The sequence below is a fragment of the Gadus macrocephalus genome, chromosome 6 (genome assembly GCF_031168955.1).
Source record: "Gadus macrocephalus chromosome 6, ASM3116895v1".
NCBI lineage: Eukaryota > Metazoa > Chordata > Actinopteri > Gadiformes > Gadidae > Gadus > Gadus macrocephalus.
The window spans coordinates 20,522,857-20,541,269 of NC_082387.1; the positions used below are offsets into that span (position 1 = coordinate 20,522,857).

At 43.8% G+C, this 18,413-nt stretch overlaps 4 protein-coding genes across 6 annotated transcripts in view; 1 reads left to right on the plus strand and 3 right to left on the minus strand.

Moving 5' to 3' along the window:
* gfpt1 (glutamine--fructose-6-phosphate transaminase 1) overlaps window positions 1-7,588 on the minus strand; it is a 24,210-nt gene extending 16,622 nt beyond the window's left edge. The window contains exons 1-10 of one of the 2 annotated variants that reach the window (XM_060054904.1): window positions 7,484-7,588; window positions 3,629-3,736; window positions 3,343-3,450; window positions 3,093-3,218; window positions 2,853-2,911; window positions 2,594-2,728; window positions 2,001-2,062; window positions 1,829-1,908; window positions 1,607-1,715; window positions 1,101-1,264 (exon numbers count right to left, since the gene is read on the minus strand). In XM_060054904.1, the coding sequence (XP_059910887.1) occupies window positions 1,101-1,264; window positions 1,607-1,715; window positions 1,829-1,908; window positions 2,001-2,062; window positions 2,594-2,728; window positions 2,853-2,911; window positions 3,093-3,218; window positions 3,343-3,450; window positions 3,629-3,736; window positions 7,484-7,490 (958 nt within the window). In that variant the 5' untranslated portion in view covers window positions 7,491-7,588. Of the gene's footprint in view, window positions 1-1,100; window positions 1,265-1,606; window positions 1,716-1,828; window positions 1,909-2,000; window positions 2,063-2,593; window positions 2,729-2,852; window positions 2,912-3,092; window positions 3,227-3,341; window positions 3,451-3,628; window positions 3,737-7,483 lie in introns of both variants that reach the window. The other variant, XM_060054903.1, reaches the window with a different exon arrangement.
* Window positions 7,589-8,432: 844 nt separating this feature from the next.
* nfu1 (NFU1 iron-sulfur cluster scaffold homolog (S. cerevisiae)) lies at window positions 8,433-12,431 on the minus strand. Its single transcript, XM_060054907.1, has 8 exons — window positions 12,322-12,431; window positions 11,159-11,265; window positions 10,930-11,065; window positions 10,321-10,387; window positions 10,118-10,235; window positions 9,881-9,944; window positions 9,629-9,803; window positions 8,433-8,687 (listed from the first exon to the last, which is right to left on the minus strand). Exons 1-8 carry the CDS (start codon window positions 12,378-12,380, stop codon window positions 8,652-8,654), a joined length of 762 nt encoding a protein of 253 aa, XP_059910890.1. The 5' UTR covers window positions 12,381-12,431; the 3' UTR covers window positions 8,433-8,651.
* A 31-nt stretch (window positions 12,432-12,462) lies between these two features.
* Window positions 12,463-15,090, plus strand: c6h9orf78 (chromosome 6 C9orf78 homolog). The gene is made up of 9 exons (XM_060054906.1): window positions 12,463-12,605; window positions 12,739-12,798; window positions 12,892-12,943; window positions 13,038-13,108; window positions 13,248-13,325; window positions 13,411-13,608; window positions 13,720-13,856; window positions 14,264-14,374; window positions 14,555-15,090. The coding sequence occupies exons 1-9, from the start codon at window positions 12,523-12,525 to the stop codon at window positions 14,653-14,655; spliced, it is 891 nt and encodes a 296-aa protein (XP_059910889.1). The 5' UTR covers window positions 12,463-12,522; the 3' UTR covers window positions 14,656-15,090.
* On the minus strand, window positions 15,003-17,984 carry med22 (mediator complex subunit 22). Of its 2 annotated transcripts, none has more exons than XM_060054909.1 (5): window positions 17,647-17,984; window positions 17,343-17,501; window positions 17,175-17,255; window positions 16,875-17,083; window positions 15,003-15,417 (listed from the first exon to the last, which is right to left on the minus strand). In XM_060054909.1, the coding sequence occupies exons 2-5, from the start codon at window positions 17,463-17,465 to the stop codon at window positions 15,258-15,260; spliced, it is 573 nt and encodes a 190-aa protein (XP_059910892.1). In that variant the 5' UTR covers window positions 17,466-17,501; window positions 17,647-17,984; the 3' UTR covers window positions 15,003-15,257. The 2 variants fall into 2 exon arrangements, with proteins under 2 accessions (XP_059910892.1, XP_059910891.1); XM_060054908.1 differs by having other exon boundaries at window positions 15,003-15,458; window positions 17,647-17,980.
* Window positions 17,985-18,413: the final 429 nt, after the last annotated feature.

Genomic DNA, 18,413 nt, shown 5'->3' on the forward strand with positions numbered 1-18,413 from the left:
TCTCTTCTTGCATTATTAGCAGAATGTGGTCTGGGTTCACATCCCTTGGTCAGGGTTCACATCCCTTAGCGGCGTCCTGCGTCTCAATCAGGTGAACCAAAGCTTTAAGAGTTTGCTGCTTTTACACTCGCGCCCAAAGAGAACCATTCCAACCGCATCTACCTTGCATCTCTCACCGCTGATGATAAACTGTCAAAGGACATTTATTTATAGCGTTTCATTAACATGTACATAAACCTTTAGGTGGAAGCCTTTAGAACAAGGTCAAACGCGCATGTTCTTATTTATGAAACGATAACGAGCCTAAAGCGTCCTATAATTGAAATTTAAAACGACTTTAAAAATGTCAATAATTAAATCAGAACAATGTCTTTTGTCATTTAAACATTTATTTAAAAGGGGAGATGTTGGCCGTCTCTACAGGGGAAAGTAAGTGAAGCTTCGGCTACTCTACTGCAGGTCAAAGGAAAATCAGTTGACAGAAGAAACTAATACTAAAGTAACTTAAATCTCCCTGTTGCTCGCACTGATGGGAGATCAAATCAAAAAGAGGCGTCTGGTTTGACCCGTCGTTTCTCATATACGAGTCAGTCTGGTGGAAATTCTTCCAACAGTTTTGTCACTGAAACTCAGACTGAACTTCAAGAGTTATCATAATAAAGGGTAAAAAATGTATAAAAGAAAAGTAGTCTCTGCAGAGAGTCCTCTCAGCACGAAGAGCATACAATGGGTAAGTGCTGTATTGAGCAGGGAGACGTCCTTGAGGCACAGCTGCAGATAGGGAGGCCAGCTCTCTTTCATCCATCTCAGCATGGGGCTCGTGGTATTACCGTGTCTGAGGCGCTCCGTTCCCCTCAAGGGCGATGAGCGGGGTACAAACCGGGCTCACAGTGTCAATTTCCAGTCAGTCAGTTTATGTGTGTGTAAGCGTGAGCGCTTCTGTGCTTTTTTGTATAACGGTTACCCAATGGGATTCAGGAGGGGGGGGGGGGGGGGGGGGGGGGGAACAAACAAGTTTATCTGCAAACAACACCAGGTTCAGTCTCAGCCAGCTGAAAACCACATCAAATAGTGTCTCCCAGCTCCCTAACCGCGCTCACCCTTCATGATCTGCTGCAGCTCCATCTGCAGGGTCTGGATGGCGCGGGCCGGGTGGTCCCCCGCGGTGCGCTTGATGCGGTGGATGGACAGCCGCCCCTCGTTCACCGCCGCCACGTCATCGTCCTCCAGGAAGATCACCCGGTTGGTGTGCTCGATGACCGCGCTGCCGTGGCGACAGGGGGGAGAGGGGAGACGGGGGTAAGTATGCAGTGCCTTGCCCTTTAAGTAGGGAGCATCTGTGGATAAGATCCATTATTTTTACCGGATTGAAAACAAAAATCTTCAACAAGACATCAAACACCTTCCATTAATCTAATAACATCACGCAGGTAACATCAGACCACCAGCTAATGCGTGTTCAATATCCATCATGTTAACCATGGCTCCTTGTACCTTAACCTTTGCATTTGGCTAATTCTCAAATGTGAACAGCCCCATTTTGAACCGTGCATACAGGTCTACAGATCTGCATGGGGGCGATGGAGCCTCTGGCCACCACACAGACCTTGCGTCAGAAGCAAAGTAGTACTCCACGGCCTTCTCGTCCGTGGGGAACAGAGAGGTGTCCTGGTCCACGCGGGGCAGGGCCGTGCAGCCCTTCTTGTCCTTGCCAGCTGGAAGGAATAAGACCACAGCAGCAGTGAGCCTCATGTGTCTGAACAACATCTGAGCCAGAATCTGAGTGGACCACCACATTTGGTTGTTGCTGCAAATTGCTCTGACTTACTAGAGCGGTAGAGAATGGGGATGTGATCTGTAGAGAGTTTGTGGTCGCATTTCACACCAATCAAAAGAGGCCCTCCCCTCCTTAATGTGGAAAAAAACAAACAACTGTTAATAGTCCATTTCTTTGCATGTCCCACTGAACACTGAGTCTAGATGACGGTAGTAGAACAGACCTGGTCCCGACCGCCTCTCCAGGGTAATGGACGCTCTTGAACACCAGGACAAAGGCTCCTTCCTAAAATAGAGATGAATACAATTTAGAGTTGACTAGAGTTGTTCTGATACAGATAACAGCATCGGAAATTCCTCCGATGCTGCCTTCAAAGCAGCATCGGGTATCAGCGATTACGCAGGTCTATGCGCCGATCCAATACCATCAGGTGACTAGCTCATTTACTACACAGAGAGAGAACATCACAAACGCAACGGTGTTATGTTGCGTTCGCTAATGGTCGGATGGGGACCGTCACCTACGTGTGTTCTAGCTACCAAGTCGGAAAAACATGGATGAATGGACGTTTAAATTCAAGAATACAAATGTTATTATATGAAAGATTATAAATGTAAATGATCTAGTGTGCTATTTGTAGTTAGAATTCTAGATGCTGTATCGCCATATACTCGGTATCGGCCGATACTCAAGTTCAGGAATCTGAATCGGCATCGGGAAGGAAAAAAAAAATTGCATCGGAACATCTGTACAGTTGACCCATCAAACCAGGGCGTGATCAGTAGGAGCATGGTCCCTTCGGGAGGGGGCCCTCACCAGCTGCTGGGTCACTCTCTCCACCAGCGTGGTGAAGCTCAGCTCGTCGTTCTCACGGTTGTCGTACATGTACTTCACCAGCTTGGCGATAGTCTCCGTGTCGGTCTCCGACTCAAACTCGTAGTCTTTGCTCTCCTGTGAGAGAGCGGCAAACACAGGCGGTGATGATGCAGGTATATCAAACACTCAGACACACAGACCGGTTCCTCTAAAGAAGGGCTGTGCTATTGTTTCTAGGGGGAAGAAGAAGTTGCTGTACCAGGAATTTCCGCAGGTCCTTGTAGTTGGTGATGATGCCGTTGTGAATGACGATGAACTCTGAAGAGCAGAAAGACCACAATTAACCCGCGGCACCAAAATAATGTGTTCTTTCTTCAACAAACAACAGCTCAGACGCCCATCAAAGACGGCCAATCAAAGAGAGCTGAGGGACTTGCATACTGAAACCCTGACTTCAGCGGGTACCTCGTGAGCGAGGTGGCGCGTTACACTCACTGACCGTTGTTCTTGTCAGAGCGGTGCGGGTGGCTGTTGACCGGGCTGGGGGCGCCGTGGGTGGCCCAGCGGGTGTGAGCGATGCCCAGGTGGACGTCGAACTCCACGTCCATGTCAATGCCCTGCTGCTCTGTGATTCCCACGCACAAAAAACACATAGGGCATAATTCACAGTTTCCAAGATGATAAAGCTTTACATTTTTTGAGAGGGCTAACCCATCAGACGGCGCCAGAAGACCCCTGTAGAAGCTTACTGTTGATCTCCTCGTCCAGAGCCTGCACCTTCCCCCTCTGCTTGATGAGCTGGATGGAGCGGCCGGTGGACTCCCAGTCCTTCTTGTTACCGCCGTCGATCCCCACACCTGAGCGCAACAATCAAGAACAGCAGGATATGAACGTGACACAGAAAGGACTTTACACATTAGTTGGGATTATACTCTATCTACGACAATAACAACAAATTGAACATAAATGAATGACCTTTTGACCCGAGACTTCACCAGACAGACAGACTGACTGACAGGCCCCTGAGGCACCTACCAGCTGAGTCATAACCCCGGTACTCCAGACGGTGAAGGCCTTTGAGCAGGATCTCCAGGATCTCCCGCCGTGTCCGCGGCACGTGGTAGTTAAGATAAGCAAAGATTCCTGGGGTAGGAGGGGAAGGATGAACATTCAAAGACAAAAGGGATGAGTGGTAGTAAGATGGGCAATACCGTTTTTTTGCCATGCAATTAGAGGGTTCGACTGGCTGAGATGGTTTTATTGAGGAGAGTGAATTTGTTTGAACAAACAAGCCTTTCTGATGGATACTGAGGTCCCAACGTTGTCATGTTCTCAACTAGTGCATTCAAATGTAACGAGCTGCTTATAATTGACAAATGTTCAACATGCAGTCAATTAGACGTTTTTAAAAAGGTTAACCTCCCGCTGTTTGATACTATTCCAGTATACATTTACTAAACATTCTGATGTATTTAGATTTACATTTAGGACATAGCTCTGTCTACTGGGTCTAGACATGTCTTCATAATAATAATAATTATAAATATAGCTGCGAGCAGCAATGTGGGTGTCAAGCATAATCGGACACGGTAGGCTTATTCTGCCGGATGGACGCAATCGGCCAGGGGGCTACATGACGACCGCCTCGGAAATCGGCAATACCGACAGCCGGTGGGATGAGTAAATGGGAAAAGGACCCCACCTAGAGGTAAGGACGCAATACAGTCTGCCTGACAGAACAAATGTCACAAATACATTGGGGTATTCGGAACAATATCCCTGAAAGAGACACAATGTAAACAAGCATCCGTTCTGGAGGTAGTTCGTGAAGCATCGAATCCAGTGGGAATTGCAGTTTATATTGTAGGTGGGCGGAATGGTAAATATAGTCATTGTTGCATCATACATTAAGTCCCGCTTATCGCCACACGAGTGCAGTGTCTACCCATTAATGAGCGCCGTCATGTTTGATTGGCTGTCATGGCCAAACGGTTTTGAATTTGAGAAAGCTGTTTAATGCATTTGTTCAGCTTGGTCTGAAGATCATATATGACAAGTTTTATGAAGATTGGACATAATTTGTGGCCTGTGGAAATTTTCAACTGATTTTGACAACTTTCAACATGGCGGCCAAGTTCTGATGTTGCAATGAGAAATAATTTATAAGCTATATAAGGAGGTCTGGCAGTATCCTCAGACATGAAAAATAAGTTTGAAATGTACTCATCTGAAGAGAGAGGAGTTAGAACACGTCTTTATTAATTATAGCGCCCCCTAGAGGTCAATGGTCACCAAATTCAGTGAGTGTCCCCATGATGATGTTATGGGTCTATATATCAAGTTTGGTTATGATATGTCAAAGGGCTGCTGAGATATTGGCGTGTTTCCGGTTTGGGGGGTTCGCGGTCGAATATCATTGGCTTTCGCGGATATTTCTGCAAGAAGTAATATATGAGCTATATGGGGAGGTCTGATAGTATCACCAGACATTGAAAATAAGTTTTAAATACACGCATGTGAAGAGAGAGGAGTCAAAACACATCGACATTAATAACAGCGCCCCCTAGAGGTCAATGGTCACCAAATTCATTTACTGTCACCTTTATGGGGTCATAGGTCTACGTACCAAGGTTGGTTATGATATGTCAAAGGGCTGCTAAGATATGGGCTTACATCCGGTTTGGCGGCTTTGCCGCCAAATTTGATTGACTTTAGCGGGCAAACGGTTTTGAATTTGAAAAATCTATTCGATGTTTTTTATCAAGCATGGCTGGGAGATCATGTGTGCCAAGTTTCGAGTTGATTGGACAAGATTTGTGATAGGAGTAGCATTTTGAAGGGTTTGGACATAAACCAAGATGGCGGAAATATACGTCATGGAACAATGACGTCATAGGGTGTTTTGAAGTGGGCTTGGTTCAAGGAATCCAATGATACCTGATTTGTGAATATTGGTCAAATGAGTCGAAAGTTATGAACATGAATGCATGTCCAACTTTGACCTGTTGGTGGCGCTAGAGCTGTAGGGCTAGCGACCTGAGATTGGCCTAATGGGCTAATGGGGCTGTCTTGAACCAGTGTGCCAAATTTCACAACTTTTCACCAAGCGGTTCTATGGGCTGCCATTGACTCCCATTGCAGGTAAATAATAATAATAATAGGAATTCGTACAATAACAATAGGTTGTCTCGCAACATAGTTGCTTGACACCCAATAATCATAATTAATAGTAAGCTTTGTCAAGGCAAGGCATACTATTTGTTGTTGTGGTGAAGCACTGTTATTATCCATCTTGATATGGTGCCAAAAATGCTCACATGCGAAACGCAGTTTTGATTGTTACCAGTAGCCTGGCCTGTTTTACAGGGTTGGGCATCCCGGAATAATGTGACAGTAAACTAATACAAAGTTATGGGCCCCTAGACGTAAGCTAATATCTTCATTGAAAGCAGTGGAGTACAAACATTTGACAGGTCCCTAGAAAAAATATTTTCCATTGGGTAATTATCTATTGTTAATAAACACAGCAGAGTGGAAAACTGAGACTGGACAGCGATTTGATTGTGATTCACAACCACAGCATACACATCCATGCAACCAGAATCAATCCTTACAACTACAATACCTTATCCAATGAATAGCCTTGTCTTCATATAAAGAAGACCTGTGGTCATTGCTTTGAGCGAGATATGAACTATAGCCATGTCCGGTTGGTGTGTAAACATTGATCTAAAACCAGGCCTTGTTTTAAACATCTACCACAAAGACGGCATTTAGAGCTTTCTGAAGCGAGTTGTGGAGGAAACTGCTGGCCGCCTACGGCCCAGTGGAGAGAGAGACACGCACACAGAGACGCTTGTTGGTAAAAGTAAAAAGGGAAAAAGTAGTGGACTAGTGGGTAAAAGTAGGAGACTATTGGGTAAAAATATCAGACTACTGGGTAAAAATATCAGACTACTGGGTAGTTTCCTACTGGGTAAAAGCAGCAGACTACTGGGTTGTCTCCAACTGTGTAAAAGTAGTGGACTACTGGGTTAACATAGTGGACTACTGGGTAAAAACTCTGATCCAGGTTTGAATCACCGGTGCAGGTTATCAGTCACGTCGGTTATCGGTTACAATAGCTCTGATAACAGGATGAAGTCAAACACCGACTGGTTTGCTTCCTATAGCTGTGGACAGAGATGTATGCAGATAAGTGTTTAGATAAGGATAGTTTGTCCCACCAAGGTGTGAACTCACTGGGACACTGAGTCTCAGTCACTTGGTACTGGGACACAGAGTTTCAGCCACTGGGACGCTGAGTTTCAGCCACTGGGTACTGGGACACTGAGTCTCAGCCACTCGGTACTGGGACACTGAGTCTCAGCAATTTGTTACTGGGACACTGAGTCTCAGCCACTTGGTATTCCTGAGCCATAAGCAGGGGAATGACCAGGTGAAGAAGGGTGTGGATATGAACACAAATTCCTACTACAATTACAGGTGTTCCTGAACGAGTTCTAGTCTTGGAGAACAGACCAGGTATAGTGAAGAAGTAACGTTATGCGTAATGGGTGCAGGAGACAGGAGACATGGACATAGCATCAGGACACGACACAGGGTGTTGATTCATCCGCTCGTAAAAGGAAATCAAACAGAGGACATAAAGTGTCAAACTAGTTTACATTGTTGCTCATAAGTTAGTTTAGAAAAGATGCTGTGGTCAGCCGCTGCTGCCCGGTTTATTCCCAACTGTAGTGTGGGAATGCTTTAAAGATGAGGCGATGCTGCGATGGGAATTCAACATGTTTGCCATCATGTGTTTTTTTTCCCGTGACCCCACGGCTGAAGCTGGTTATTGTCTAATAGTTTAGGGCCTAGGCTTAGATTATTTAGTTCAATACTCACCACACATGACTCCTCTGGCGTTGTTAGTTACTGCTGCTCTGTCAGTTCCGCATCTAATAACGCTGCTCAAGAAACATCCCGCCTCCCATACTGTCAGTGAATGAAATTGGGCCGTCTAATTCTATACCCTAGTCTCATTGGTGGAGAGCCCCTGTCACTCAGGCTACACCCCGTCGACGTCAGAGCTGTGGTCGACGCAGGCTGCCCTGACGTGGCATCAGGATGCAGACCCGGGATGGGGATAGGCAAATAACAATAAGCGTCTAATGTCCACGGCACATATTTGAGATTTGGGCCCTAAAAATCTAAATTACTATTCTATCATAAACATTTTTATTTACCTTAAGGTGTAATAATCTTTAACAAGGATAAAATATCTTCCTGGTAATACATTGGATTGACAGGCGACGTGCATGGGATGCTTAAAAATATCCCAATCGAAGATATTTAAACCTCCCTAAAGTTAAATTAGTCCTTTTAAGAGACTTGCACACTAAGTGTCTGCAAAATACGGGATCCATTCATCCTGAGCATAACAAGGTGTGTTGAGGTGACCCCGGCAACTGCAGGACATAAAATATCCAATTCCTTTTTTTCATATTCAATTTGCAAAGTCAGTGACCCACACAACCAACCCCACATGGCCAGAAAAGGCAGAGGGAGACTGCGCATTTAAAAAGCACAGGTAGGACTTCAAGAATACACTTTGTTTAAACTGGGCCAATCCAAAATTGACAATAGTTTATCAGTTATTATGCCATTACTGTTGAGATTTGATTTGATTAAAACTACATTTTATTAGGCCCATGCATTACAAATATCATTGGTTGAATGATCTTGATTATTGTGTTTCAGACAAATAGAGAGAATATTGCATATTTTATCATTACAAGGTGAATAAATAAAGCCATAGCCTTACTATTTTGGTGTAAATGAAAGGTAGACTTAATATACTTAATGTACATCTTTATTTGGACAAATAATACATATTCTATAAATATTTCCAAATACTGTGTATCCGTTAAATTGGATGACGTGGTTTTACATCCAACAGCTTATCACTATGCTGCATGAAACCAGAGGGTTTATCTATGGACAGTGTGCGTGCTCAATGACAGCAGAAAAAACAGCAGGAGGGGAATCGCTATGACGTTTCTTGTCATTGGAGTCAAGCCTGAGCGATCTGCTCCTCGTCATCCTTCACCTGGGACGAAAAAAAACAGGAAAAATACATTCAGAAGAGACATTTCTATAAACGCTTCAAGCGTTTACATCGAAATGTTAACAATTATTTAACCTTTTTAGTTAAAAGAAAATAAATTTGAAAACTTTCAAGTGCAGTGATGTCAATCTGTAAAGTCTATTAAGCCACTATCACCATAGGAGGTAACACGTGGTGATTGAGCCTACAGCCCACTGGTGAGAGCTCTTGCATTTGCATTATTATGAAAATTATGACCTCAGTGTCGATGGCGATGCTGTTGGGAACTATCCCATTTAGTTTACAATGGGTTCCACTAACGACCCTTACTACGCCATCAGGTGGCAGAATAACGAGTATTTTGAGTTTTTTCAATCTATAGAAAAAGAACAAAAGAACCTGTTCCCTAGCAGGTGTTCAGCCGAGAGACTTAATCAGCCCGTCTGAAAGGGCTACCAATGGAGGGTGCTGCCCTCGAGCTGACAGCAAAACAACAGGACGGCTCATGCACACACAGGGGAGTGGTCCCATTCAGCCATGCGAATCTCTTGTGCGTAACTCTTGTGTATAACACGCTGTCTTCAGGAGCTCTGCTGGTTGTCAGGCAGCGCCTTACCCGCTGAAGGCTCTGGGGGAGAGTCTCCACCCAGGTGTTTTGTTTGAGTTACTTTTTTTGGTCCAAATTGATAATTAAACAGTTTGCATTAAAAAAAATGAACTCCAAGATCCAAGTGATGCAAAAAAACAAACATTGGACAGATGTTATTTGAAAGTGAAGCATTATTTACTCTTGGGTGAGGCGTCTTGCTCAGGGACACCTCGACACTCAGCTAGGAGGAGCCGGGGATCGAACTAGTAACTTTCCAGTTACCAGCCAAACCGCGCTACCGCTTGAGCCACATGCCGCCCCCTGATCAACACATCGTCCAGACGTAGGCACGGACCTGCTCCACCGACTCCACCTCGGGGACGTAGAACTGCAGCATGTTCTGGATGCCGCTCTTCAGGGTGATGATGGAGCTGGGGCAGCTGGTGCAGGAGCCCTGCAGCTTCAGCTTCACGATGCCGTCCTCGAAGCCCATGTACAGGACGTCTCCCCCGTCCTCCTGCACCGTGGGCCTGTTTGAGGTGAAGAGAACGGATAACGTAATGGTATTCAACAGAGTAAGTATGTGTACTGTAACAACGGTGTCTACCGTATTCTAGTGTCCAGGAGTTCTTTGATCATCCCCACTACTTCATCGTCGTCATCCGATGGTGCTGCGGGGGGAAAAGAAGAAACATTTATACTTACATTTATTTGGCAGGTTGACCCATCTGTTGGGTTTCATCTCTTAACGCACAGGTCTGGGTTCTTCTGTCCATGGCTGCTGCAGAAAGAGATCATATTTGTGCACTAGGAGAGGAGAGAAGGATTAGATCGGCACAGGTACCTGTGTCTGGACTGGGGACGCTGTCCTCGTTGACCACGGGGAGGCCAGTGGTGAAGAAATCCATAATGGCAGCGAATACGTCTGGTTTGATCACCTTCCATTCCACTTCCGCATCAGACTAAGAGGGTGGGAAATAGGTTTGAACCAAACCACCAAAAATACACTTGAGGATAAGTTTCATTTTAGTATTTTGGTTCAAAAACCTTTGTTATGGTGATGAAGTCTGGACCCAAGAACACACCTTTGACGCCATCGATTCTGAACAACTGCCTGAACAAAATGAAGAAAAGACAGCGGGAAGTTTTAGAATGCTCCTAATGTCCCGAACATGTCTTTGTGACGTAACAGAGTTTGTCCGGTCTGTGTTCCGCTCAGTGAATCTACGTTTAAAGCAGCGGAGGTGATAACACTATTTACCTTCTGGAAACATCCAACATATACAACATGGAAATAAAAATCATTCATCTAATAAGCAAATGTACACATTTGATTACCGTCATTTAATTACATAAATTGCATTTTTAATTAATTTGATTGATTATTCAATTATAATACCTCACCCTTTGTCTTGCCCAAAGCAACAGGACAAATAAACTTTCCCACCACTGTCCCTGAACTACAATAAACCACACTAGAAAAGACACTACAAGCCTATATCTTGCAGAACAAAATGACGACTAATGACTAAAGACCAAGTTATTATAAATATTTCTAATTAGTTCACTACTGTAGCCCTATTTGTCTCCGCAGGCTAGAGCTAGTGAACTCTATTCCTTGTTTAATTGTTATGTTGAAAGACGAGTTGACCTTACCTGGCAAGGGGGGAGCAGAACGCATCACGGGGTGCAGCAAAATCCATAGTTCCCGCTTCCAGAACCACGCGACCCGGTAAAAACTTCAGGCTGTTTGGGTTTGGGGTGTCCTGGGTCTGGACAAACATGGTTCTCCCTGTGAAGAGATGGCAAAGGGAAGATGGAGCATTAGCCACAATACCTGGTACCCTTTCTTTACTGGGAAGCATTGCACTGCACAAGTACTTACCAGGGACAACTGCAAAAGAGGTATTTGGCCATCTGCTTGTGACTCGAGGTTTAGGCCTGTAGGATATCCCGTGAAATCCGGCATTGTGATGTCCTTGATTAATAACCCTAAGAAGTACATCAGAGTTCATCAAGTTCAACCAGCTGCAATAATATTCATATCAATCATGTCATTAGAGGCACGGCACTAACCAACAAAACGTAAATTCTAATGATAAGTTAAGATCATTATAACAGCAAAAAAAAAGCTTTAAACCTCGAGGGAGGAGCAAAAATACACGCAGTCATGATGACTATGTGTGATGACGACACGTGCTTTGTGGATACAACATCCACGGGACCAGAGCTAGAGGGAATTCTACGTATTAAACCTTTATTCAACCAGGTCAAAGTCACATTGAGATTCAAATCTTATTTTCAAGAGAGACCTGGCCCAGAAGGCATCATCCATACAAAAACCTTAATTTGGGTTTCACACAAACTTGATGCACAAGTTACAATTAAAAATACATGTTTGATAGATTACATGGACACCGAATTAAATAAGGGGACCATTTCCAATACTTCCAAGCCCAGGATCCTGCTGTATCGAGCTCAGGCCTCGTAGGACATCAGTACAGTGCAAGTCTTTCTAAAGGTTGCTCAGTGTAAGGTTGCTCCGTTCGAAAGGGCTGCAGATTTAAAAGCTTTTCTCCAATCTCAGTGCGACACGCGGAACAGACGACCGAGAACATTTTGTGAGTGCAGATAATATGTTCTGGTTTCTGAAACGTGTGCGCATCAGGTAGTAGGGACCCCTCAAATTAGGGTTTTATAAATTAAACCAACACAAGTGGTAGGCATACGTACACAGAGATTGACAATTAGATTCTGCATAAACAGATGTGGACAATTATATAATGCATACAAGGTAACTATGACTGAGAAACAACGGACAGCAAACTAGCTCTAAACTAAAACACTAATGCGATTTCAGTCAATACACATGCACCAGGTCATAATCATATCGATTAGGTCCGAACTGCGTCATCTTATTTAACCCCTAGTGACCGTCATGTAACAGGAGCTGAACGATGACGTTCAGGATTAACTGTTCATTGAGAAGTTATTCATCCCTAAATAAAACACTAAAGCGTACTGAAGAAAGGAGAAAGAAACGCTTACAGACGCGACAGACTGGCAGAGAGACGGAGTCCTGCCCCGAGGTGCCTGCAGGCCGCCATATTTGTTATGGGTGCTGCGGAGAGGAAGTCGTCACGACTCAGGGCGGAAGAGATTCTTTATTTATGTGTAGCATTCTGCGGGAACCCTTGCAGCACCTTGTTTTACACATTTAACATAGTCTAAAATACCATTACATTCATAATGCCGGCGGGGAAGAACTTCAGGAGGAGGAGAGACTCATCTGATGTGGAGGATGAGGAGGATGAAGTGACCCGGGAAGTCAGGTAGTGTGTCTTATTGTGTCTTAACGATAGTTAAACTCGTGGTAATGTTTTGGTCATTGTATTTTTGCTGTTCATGAAAGTCTCAGGTTTGTTTTATAGTATGTAGTTAAAGTTACCTTCTACTTTTCATTAGATCAAAGGTGGAGGAGGCGAAAGAAATACAAAGTCTCCGTAGAAGACAAACTGGGATCAGGTAACTGAAAAGCAGCACAGCAGAACAGGGCATAAAAGTACACATTTAAAACGTGAATATATCACTTATCGTAGGTACAATTTTTTGTTTCAGTCTTGCTGCTTTGCTGGAGGGCGAATTGCTACCGCCGGGGGGAGAGCTTGATGTAATTTCTTCCTCTACTTTACAACTCAAACTGGGAATAACGTCACAAATTTCAATAAGGTCCCATTTACAAAAATGTAAATCTATTCCTACAGGATGACCCCTTTAAATTGAAGACCGGTGGGGTTGTGGACATGAAGAAAATGAAAGACAGGAACAGAGACACGTAATTGGCATCTCTATTACTGTGCTTTGGTTACCTAACACACACTAATGCGTTCTCCAGGTGTACTTTATACTGATGTCTGTTTCTGGTCCACTACACTGAGCACTATGCTGATCAAGGTTCTATTTTCCCAATTCAGAGGAGAAGAGGAGAAGGACCTCAGCCTTGGCTCATCTTTCTCCGCTGAGACCAACAGAAGAGATGAGGATGCAGACATGTACGATTATTAAAGTTCTCTATTTTAATTTCTAGCGTTCATCCATCTCCAATGTGACCATTGGAATCCATCTTTTCTCCCTCAGGATGAAGTACATCGAGACGGAGCTGAAGAAGAAGAAGGGGCTGGTAGAGGCGGTGGAGCAGAAGGTCATCGTGAAGACCGCAGAGGACCTTCTCTACGAGCTTCCAGAGAACATCCGTGTCAACTCTGCCAAGAAGACCGAAGAGATGTTATCCAATCAGATGCTGAGCGGAATCCCTGAAGTGGACCTCGGCATCGAGTATGGAGACACAAGTTTAAAGACAAAACTTGATCTATTGGCCAAACTCCCTGCAACTGTTTTGCATTAATACTTTTCTATCTTCTTTTCTTTCCCCAAATACGTTTTCAGTGCAAAGATTAAGAACATCATTTTTACGGAAGATGCAAAAGCCAAGTTGATAGCAGAGCAAAGAAACAAGAAGAAAGACCAAGGCACATCATTTGTGCCGACAAACATCGCTGTCAACTACGTTCAACACAACCGCTGTGAGTATTCCTTGTTTGGTTTTGCATTTAGTTACCACTTGGATCCGAAGTGACTGCAGTGAGGAAGAATCATCGAAACGTACAATAAATCCGTATTGGAGCAACAGCAACCTAAGCCCTTTTAGACTTTACCAGTGATTAAGGGCTACACAAATACACTGTCATTTAATTGAAACAACAATAGTTGCTGCACAAGTAAGTGCTGAAGTACTACAACACAGTGACGGCTCAGATGTCCTTGGACGGTTCCTGATGTTCTATGAAGATTCGGAAGTCTGTTCTAGGTAGAGAGCGTGGCAGCTCGATCCACTGTCTGCCACACTGGAACAGTTCCAGTTGACCTTAATTGACATTGAATAAAAACGTTTTCAAGATGAATGCATTAACCATGTGACTCTCTTTTTCAGTCTATCGCGAAGATCCAAACGCAGCTCAGCGGCACCACAGGCACCACCGCCCAGAGGAGCCCAAAGCGAGACCACTGCGGGTTGGAGACACAGAGAAACCGGGTCCAGAGGGTGAGTCCACGTTGACTTGATCCAGGTTGTTTATAAGCAACAGGACCATTTTTATGAAGAGGGATCAATGCATTGCCCTTCCACACAAAATGTGGGATTTAGAGCACATCATATGAAGAGCTCCCACAGAACTACACTTTCCTTTAAATATTAAATCTAACAACCGTTGTTTTTTGTTAGCGGCCCCATCCCCGCCCAACTACCGCAAGCGGCCCAACAACGAGAAGGCGACTGACGACTATCACTATGAGAAGTTTAAGAAGATGAATCGGCGGTACTGATGACTTGGGATGTCCCAACTGTCTTCTGAAGAAGCCCAGCGTATTGATGCACAAGTAAACCTTTATAAAAAGGCCCGATGTAAATACATGTCTTTTAATATTAGTTCCCGTAGATTGCCATTCCTTAGAACAATAACAGTCAAGAATTGTTGAGCTTAACTATTGGTCAAAGATTTTAAACGTGTGTATGTGTTCATATTTGGTATGTTAAATGTGTTTGACCATAGAAAAGTGTTTTCTTTAAGGGATATTCAGTAGTTTTGGCAACCTTAAGTTCATTAATTTACATTCTGATGACTTGTAATTATTAAAACGTAAAAGTTTGATGATGAAACAACCAAATCGATTTTTTTTATTACTTAGTGTTTTATTACAAAAGCAAACAAACAAGTCAGATTACAAAACTTAATAAAATTGTAAGATTTACCAGATGAATTCTGAATGTGCGTATTTTTACTTAAATTCTAAGCTGATTTTTGCAGTGCACTACTAGCTAGTCAGGACTGCTCAGACAAACTGAGAAAAACGTACTTCAATACCACCAGAAAGATGTTGGTATACAACCAGTAACCTGGTAGGATACCACCTGTGTGGCTGTGTCTTCAGCGCTTCATGGTTTCTCTATGGGGGTGGTCCCGTGTCCATTGAGGTGGTGCTGGGGCTTTGTCTCGTGTGAAGGGGGTCCGTCGTGCTCGTCTCCGTCCCCCTGAGCCGACCCAGGGCCCGTGCCTGGAGAGGCCCAGCTGTCGCGCCGCCGGTAGGCTTCACACAAGGGGAGGTCAGTGGTGTCCGACAGACTGTAGCTTTTAAGAACAGAAACCAATAGGAAGCAGAATCAGCGCAGCACAGAAAGTAAAGCAGACAAGTGCGCCCAGGCAGCAGAGGAAGCACATCGACTTACAGGCACGAATGTATGAAGACAAAGCAAGGGCTGCATAAGCACTGCAAAGGTTAAGTTAAACAAAATCGGGATTGCCGTAGAAAAGCTGAGAAGTAGCAGATAAGAAAACATGTACCCCCTTAAAAAAACATGGAGTGCAATGGAAATGTTGTTGCTGTAGAAACTGCAGTACAGCTATACAAGGTGAGGAGTGATTAAGGAAAGCAACTGAATGGCAGGAGGGGAGGGTCAGAGCAGTTGGGGAGCTAGTGAGACAGTAAACGGTTCTGTGTCTTTCAGAGAATAGAAATTAGACGTACTACTGAGAACGTTTTGTCTACTTTATTTCTCAAATGCTTTGGCTCTAGGAAAAGAAATGACCCCAAAAACATTCAACCATATTGGATGGACATGCCTTGCATAGATACAGCTTTGACTCCACTGATAAGGACGGAATCTACAAGAAACAAACTTGACCTTTTACAGAAGCCCAAGTCTCTAGGCCTCTGAAAAAAGTAAACATGGGTACATGCAATTTTTTTAACTTGATCTCAAATGAATAAAATCAGCTCTGAGCAAGCAATCTATATCTACCTAACTCAAACTCTACATATGGTGCCATGGTACGTTGTCTAAAAGGCCCTCTTTAAAGAGCAGTAGGTCAAATATTATTGAATATATTGTTTTGGTTCAGAAGGTGTTAGAAATCCATTTCCGTGTAGAGCAAAATAAAAGCCGAAAACATTCATGCATCTATTCAGCGATTATAGTCACATGGATATACGGGGTAACATTGTTTGCATTTCATGAAATGTGGGTGTGGACTGTCTCAAAAATGCATCCTAGACAATACAATTAGAGACCCACCAAGCTGTGCTATTTTAACCTCACCTTGCTTGAACAGTGTGTAAAGAAATTTTTGATTTAATCTTATGCACGTCAAAGTTGCTGTAGTGACATTCAAATTGATTGATATACTGCAGGGGGCTACTGGTAGCCACACCTTTAATAATTACTTTCAACACTCTACTTTACCAGCTACAGTTACTATGACACACAAAAAAAACAGAAGACATTTAACAAAATAAAAGGCACTTATTTCGGTGACAGTTGACGGTGTATGGTAGACCTAATTGAGATGAGTTTCATGAGGTCTCATGTGACTGACCAGACCCTGAACCAGTCACTCATTCATCGGCCAAGAGGCAGAGACAACACCGTGCTCCAGTGGAGATTTGGGCTTAACTTTTCAAAAGGCTCAGCGGTGAATGGTCAAAGGAAGTGGGATGACATGGCTCTAGGCATGGGACTACAATGCAGCGGGTAGTCTTATTTGTACCTGGAGGAGTAATATTCTTCCTCTAGCTCATAGAGGTCGACAGCGATCTCGTCGCGGAGGGACGTGAGCTTCTTGTCACACTCGTCCTGCAGCGAGCGGAGCTGCTGGTTCTGCAGGGTGATGGCGTCGTTGACTGAAGGGAAGTCGTTCAGGATGAGGAACTGCTTCAGGTCCGAGACTAGCTTCATCAGGGACTCTCCCGCTCGCACCTGAGGAGATAATCAGAATGGTGGTCGGTTTTTTCAGCCACCTCCTCCCCTCTTTAAGTTCTCTTATTGACTGCCAAATGACTATACTCACAATGTTGGCTGCCCTGACATGCATTTCATAATGGTCTTGCTCTCCTTGTGTTGCTCGCGAAACTTGAGTCTCATCTTCTATCTGAAGAAAGGGTGGGAGAATATCAAATAAATCTTGAACACGAAACAGGAGAGATACCGAGAGATACGCAAGAAGCCGTTTGTTTACCTTGGCCGTTTTGATAATTTCAGAGAAGTTGTCCACGATGGACCGGACGTCATCCTTCAGCCTCTTGTTGTAGTTCTGAAGAAGCGTCTCCTTGCTTTGGGGGAGGGCTCTCGGAGTAGTCATCTTTTTTGAATGCACCACTGCGAACGTTGCCTAGAACTAATTTAATTCATAAATTCACCATTAACGTTTTAATTCCACACAGGAATATCAACTCGGTGTGTAATCTGCAACACACTCAGAAACACATGCGACCACGTATTGACCCTGATTAGGAACGACGTTAGCGTAAAATCGTACTTACCTTCAAATTCATAGGGTAAATCATAAAGTGACTTCAGGATATGCAAAAACGAATGTATACAATGTAGGAATGTTTTTAATACTACTACGCTTTATCCGGTGTTCGGCGGATTCAAGTGTCCGTGTTGAAACGCAGACCAGGCCCGTTTTGGTTCTGCCTCTGTCAGAGATATGCTGCGTCTAGTAATTCTAAATATTTATTAATAAGAATATATATTTTATCTAACTATTTTTTTATATATTCTGCCACACACGTGAACATATTCAACATATTACAATGGAGGTACACAATGACACCTGGATCCTGTTCATTATGCCTCTTACTTGACCTAAAATGCATAGCTTTATAATACAATGTTCATAGTGTGCTTATAAATATACAACTGAAAATAACGGGCAATAAACTGCTTTACCAGGTGTCCGGCTGATTTAAAGGGTCGTGTTGCAACCGCAGAACAGGCACATCTTTGGTTCCGCGTGGCTGTGTCCAGCATATGGTGTCCAGGTATCTAAATGTGTATTTTATTCAGGAATAAAATGTAACGTGGCTTCTTGAATTCCGGGAGAAACAGCAAGTAGATATCCTGTACGATGTCGGTCTTGACGGACGTTTATCATCTATTTGTATACCTCTATTCACTTGCCTTTGGCTAGCATCTCCCTTGATGCAGTAGTATAGTTTTTAAATGTTATCTTTTATTGCGCTTCTTATTTATTGTTTGTTTTTGTGCCTTCCTGCAATATTGCACTTTACTGTAAAGCATTTTG